Source organism: Buceros rhinoceros, unplaced genomic scaffold (genome assembly GCF_000710305.1).
Source record: "Buceros rhinoceros silvestris isolate BGI_N320 unplaced genomic scaffold, ASM71030v1 scaffold16637, whole genome shotgun sequence".
NCBI classification, from domain to species: domain Eukaryota; kingdom Metazoa; phylum Chordata; class Aves; order Bucerotiformes; family Bucerotidae; genus Buceros; species Buceros rhinoceros.
Window position 1 is genome coordinate 39894 of NW_010424122.1, and position 5817 is coordinate 45710.

General features: G+C 36.3%; 1 protein-coding gene across 1 annotated transcript in view; it reads left to right on the forward strand.

Annotated features, from left to right (window-relative positions):
* The window catches only part of COL21A1 (collagen, type XXI, alpha 1), a gene marked incomplete at its 3' end in the record, with an annotated part of 17576 nt that extends 12318 nt beyond the window's left edge, over nt 1-5258 (forward strand). Inside the window, exons 7-9 of the mRNA XM_010140679.1 lie at nt 1422-1430; nt 2917-3000; nt 5196-5258. Coding sequence (XP_010138981.1) covers nt 1422-1430; nt 2917-3000; nt 5196-5258 — 156 coding nt within the window. The remainder of the gene's footprint in view (nt 1-1421; nt 1431-2916; nt 3001-5195) is intronic.
* Nucleotides 5259-5817: the final 559 nt, after the last annotated feature.

The following is a 5817-nucleotide window of genomic DNA, read 5'->3' on the forward strand; positions in this document are numbered from 1 at the left end:
AGTGAGACATTGGTAGATCTAAAATCCCGTAATTTTTTTTTTTTTTTTTTTGTTGGTCAGATTTGCACAGACCCCCAGCTAGTCTGTTTTTCTTCTATTTATTTTGGTCTGGTGTGTTTATTGCAATCAGCATTCTTATTGGGGCTTTTTCAAAACTCACAGCTTTCATGTAAGCATGAGTAGGTGGCTGATTACTAGCTGTTCTGAAATCTGTGTAGAAAGCTAATGGGTTTAGCATCACTTTTGTAAAGTTAGTTTTAAATCCTGAAGTAAATTTATTATTTGGCTATTTAACTGCACCAGATATCTTTATGCTTTTTGTAAAACAGAAGTAGGATATGAAAAGTAAACAAATAAAAGAAAAATTTTGCCTACAGAAAGCAAACACTACAAAGTCCGTCATTTCTAGCATTCTCTGCGATTTAGCAAGAAGTACAAGTGAAAAGACTGCTTTTTGCCAGTTTAGTTTCACTCGCTGTTTTTGTAAATTAAATTTAGACTTTATCCATGAAATTCTGAGTTTCTTCAGAAATTAAAAATGTTGGAGGAATATGTGGTTTGTGGTTGTATTCTGTCAGAGTGTGGTTATGTCAGAGCCCCTGAACTAAGCAGGAGGTGTATGTACTAACTACTGAATGCATCCCCTTTCTTGGAAATACCTAGCTGCACAGTAATTTTAAGCTCCTTCTATGCTCCATGGAGAAAGATAACCTTCTCTGGAGGTTGCCTAATATGAAAATTGAGTACAGAGGAAGCTGTCTCTCTCCACAGGCAGAGTATGAAATCTATGATTAGAAAGCTTTTGCACGCGGTGCAGCTAATGGTGGCCACTAAACCATTAAGACAGACAATTTCATGGTTGGTATGCTGAAATATTTGGGGATGGATTGTTCTGTGGTGTTGCAGATACTGGAAAACTCAATCCAGTCGATAGCAGAGTCTAATGCAGTCACACAGGAAAGTGAGAAAGAGCCAGCCTTGCTTCTGTGCTGCTCTATGTTTTCCTGGATACTGTATTCAGGCAGAGATCAGAGATTTTAGAAATATTTTGGTTCATCTCTGACACAAATGATGAAGCACTTTTTTTTTAATGAGAAGTTACTCCTGGCAAAATTTTTGACCCAAATCTAAACATTTAGTGTGCAAATATTTACATGGTTCAGTACTAATTTTAGATTTTTCATTGCCTTTTAAAAATTGCTACTGGTAGCTCCTGTGGAAAGACCCTTAAATGAAATGAACTAACAAACATATGCATTGATAGCAGCTGCACATCTGAGAAAGTCTAAAATTTTGAATTATATTTCTTTGACAGGTACAGCCCTAAATTTATGATTGGTTTTGCTAGTGTTTACAAATGAATGGATTTTGCTTATTACAAATCTTGCTGTGCTCTTACACTGTGTTTCCTCTTGTTTCAGAATGGAGAGGTAGGCTCAATCCTAAACTGCTCAAACTCAGTTTAAGGTAGTATTTGACTTTATATAACATTTTTATTATTCTAGGGAATATACACTTTGTTTTGAAAACTGGACAGAGGTTTGCTAAGCTTAGAAGTACTGGATTTCCATTAATTGAACTCTAGTCAACAGACGAAGTCAGTTTGCTGATAAACCCACGTTTATTATAATAAAAGGCCTGGGTTTTTATCCTAGGTCAATTCAGTTGTTCTTATTTGTAGGGCTGGATGCTGTTGGAAAGTCAATGGGGAAATGCACAGACAGGTACCTGTTACCTGCATCGTGTTAATGGGAGCTTCCTGAAGGGGAGCTGGTTTGCAGGCTTAATGCGATAGCTTCCATTGCAAAGGAGATATGGATTTGTGTTTCGATCCGTCATTTGACCCTGAGAAAGAACTTAATTCAGAGAATATTGCAAAATAAGTCTGCATTATTTTAGAAAATATGAGTAAAATGTTACAGAAAGTGTTTTAAATTATAAATACAAAATCTGCTTTTTTTTTTGTATCTTGTATGCTTAAATTTTTGCCTTTCTATAGCTCTAAGAACTTGTTGGGTGAAAAAGAATTCACTGAGTCTGACTTCAGCATGTAGATTTAGTACAGATGCACCTTAATTTTGGGTGCCTGACCTTGAGCAAATGGATTTGATCTAGTAGCTTTCCCCTTGCCTGCCTTGGTAAAACACTGAGGTTTCGTCTGATCTCAATGGTAAGGAGTGAATACCTCAAAAAAAGAAACAAAACCAAAAACCAACAACAAAACTCTGGAGGGTGATGTGACTGCCAAGGTTTAGCGTTTACCGCTGTTTGTATAGGGAGGATAGTTTGGAGGAGGTCACCTAATGGTCTTTGGTGGAATGGCACCGTGGGGGCCAGGACTCATGAATTCTAGGAGTTGGTGGTAGCAGCCGTGCCCCACCTTTCCTCAAGTAGCTTCATAGTTGGGACTCATGCCCAGAAGATAGGAGACTTGGGGTTTATGTTCCTTTCAGGCTTGCTACACATGACAGCATGCCCATCGGTTGTGGTGATTATGCTGTACATAATATTTATTAGATTCTTCTTACAAACATTAATTAAATAGTAATATTTAATAATTGATCACACTTCAAATGATGAATATCAGTTAGTTGAGGAGAAGTGTTTTGCATGTTGCCAGATTTAAAATTATCAAACTATATGACAAAACATTTGTGGAAAAGCAAACAAAGTTTCAGATGTCAGCCTGGTATTGGCACTTAATTTTTTTATTAATTTTTCTTCTGGGTAAAATGATGAATTCATGCAAGCAAAGTAGTTGGAGGGCAATATTCGGGTTAGCAGAAGGTCCAGTTGAAAAAAGGAGCAGAAGTCAGGATCTCTGCAACCTAAGGAAAATCAGCTTTTTATGATGTAACAGTACGTTTGTTGAATGCTTTTGGCATGTGTATTGATGGCTGGTTTCACTCTTGATAGTGCATGAATGGTCCTAGTGATGTGGGCTCAACGCCTGCCCCCTGCATATGCCCGCCAGGAAAACAAGGACCTCCAGGCCCCAAAGTAAGTTTCCATTCTGTCTTATTGAACATAACAACTTTTGGGTTTTTTTTTTCTTTATTTTTAAGTCTTACATTGGCTAGTTGTAGACAGTCAGATTCAAAAAGTAGGGGACAAGTTTTCCTCGTTCTGGTTTCCAGTGCATGAATATAGCGATTAGGATCCTCAAGGCTAGGTTTTGGCGCTGTAACTCCTAATAACGCAAATATACCTTTTTTTTTTTTTTTTAGGAAAATGCTTATGGTTGTAAAATTCTGTTTCCTTGCTATTCTTCAGCAAATGATCTTGCACAGTTAATTGTTTGAGAATGTTTGAGAATTGTTTGAGAATGAAGTAGTTTGCTATATAAAAACCTTTTAATGGAGAGGTTTTTTCCTTTTTTGTTAAAGAATGTTAAAGATGTTTACAGGGAGAGGTTCACGTTAGCTGTTCTGATGCCCTTCAGTGTTGGCAAAGGATTCAGATAAGAACCAGACTCGAGTCTCAGATGTCTAACATGGCAACTGAAATCTCTAGAATTTTGCTGTAGTACCTTTCTTAATAACTGTGCTAAGCAGTGCTTCCAGAGTTACTTCCTTGCCTTATAAGGGTAGAGAAGAAACCTCCAAACTGCTTATCTTTCATTAAGGAAGTGATTAAAAAAACCCTCTGCTCTCATTCTGTAAACGGTTAACAGTCTGCTGCAGCTGCCTCAGGTCAAAGGGCTTTTTGGTACAATGGTAGGGGTTTCTAATCAGGGAACTGGATTCCGCAAGGTGAAGATCTTTATGATTTCATGTAATAGAATTTTTGTTGTCTTTTACCTTTCTTGAAAGTATGAAGGATATGAAATGTCACAGTTAGGGTGACCTATACAGTTTTATTAAGATCCCTGCTTCATGTGCAATCTTTCAATTGCATTCCAGTTTAATATTTGGGGAACTAAATAGTACAGACGACAGGACGGTGCCTAACATAAAAGACTGCAGAAAGAGTGACAAGTAATCCAATTTACTATTGTAAAGGTTATCTTAGTTACAGTTTTTCTTAACTTTTGAATACTGGACTTTGGAACAGTATAGATTTAAACTTAATTTGTGTGTTTGTGATGTTAATAGAGTACAATAGAATTAATTAAATTAAAACAATTTAAAAATACAATTAACTGATAACCTTTTTGAGTTAAAGGCATAAAATTTCATAGTTAAGATAGTATATTTGAAAACAGATTTATTTTTGCTCCAGTCTCAATCCTGGAATTCTTAATTTGGACAATAATAATTCTGGTCAACCTATTATTAATTTAGCAAATTGTAACTCTTACGCTTTTCTAAAGAGACATTATTCCATATCCTTTCCCATTTAGTTCTGCATTACATTTCTGTGCTTTGTATGTGAAAAGATGTTTTTTCACAGTCACATAGAAAGCTAATTTCCTATTTCCTTCTTAATGTCCTCCCTGTTTATAACAATTCTGCGGTTGCAACTGCCCTGTGGGTCTGTTGAAAATGGTACAAGCTGAAGAAAATGGTACCCACTTAATGCTCCTGTAGAAGTAAAGTGTTTTTAGAGATGAAGTCTTACCGGGTTTTGCTGGGCTCAAATCAAGTCTGTTAGTAACCAGGAACATGTATTGAGTAGGAAGTTAAGTTCCAGTTTTCTCACCATAAACAGGAAGACTGAGGAATGAACTTTTTCTTTGACATGGTCATAGCAGGTGTTATCAAAATAATTGCAAAGGCCTTATAAGAAGAAATCAAAAGTTTAGTACTTAACAGGTCTTAATTCTGCCTTCTGTCTTTCCAGAGCTTTTTCTTTAAGAACTAGACTCAGCCAAAGCAGCTGAAGGTTTTCTTTAGAGTAGGACTACTACATTGAAAAGGTTTTAACAAAGATTTTTTTTAAATCTATTTGATGAACAGTGTTTTTATTTCTGTTAAGATGTTAATCTTTAAAGCACTTGAGATGATGGGCCAGAGTTGGGCTGTGACTGAGCATGGGCTTGTTTCTCCAATTCCTGCACAAGAAGTTAGGGAGAATTTTCCTGGGGAGAGTGTTACACGATCAGTTCTTTTTTTCTGAAGGAATTACTCCTCAATAGCAGGTATCTGGGCTTGCAGTTGCTGTTTTGTGGAATGTATTAGGGCTAAGTTTGCTCTGTGCTAATTTAAAAATTCTCATTCGTATCTTTTGTGTATTAACATCTTGCTTCTCCATAGGGTGACCCTGGGCAGCCTGGGAATCATGGTTATCCTGGTCAGCCTGGTCCAGATGGTAAGCCTGTGAGTACTAAAAACCTAGTCATATATTGTAAATGCAAAACTATCAGGAGAAAAAACATGTACTACGCATATCAGATTTTCCAATTTAGATGATTTTTTTCTCCATGTCACTGACATGACATGTGAATGTCAACTAAGAGCTATCTGAATGTAACAATTCTGTGAACAAGTTAATCATACTATTTTTGTTTCAAGCTAAAATATTGTAAATATGATAGCATGACTTAGGCACTGTTGTAAAGCAGAGAACAGGCTATGAGTGCTCTTGTTGGTTCTTTGCATTAGTTTGCATCAGTTATTATCTTCTGACCTTCAATTTTTACTGCTTATGCATTTTTGCATGAGAAAGCACTCTAGGGTGGCTAAAATCCTGTCTATTTTGTATTAGGGATTGCTTCTCTTGTTATAAGCTTGGTTCACTTAATTTTTTTTTTTTGGCTGCCTCAAGTAGTCAATCAAAACATGTAGATATACTAATACAGAATATAGACACTTCGCAGTTTTAAACGTTATGCTGTAAATCATACATCATACAAATCCCTGTATTTTTCTCTTTCCC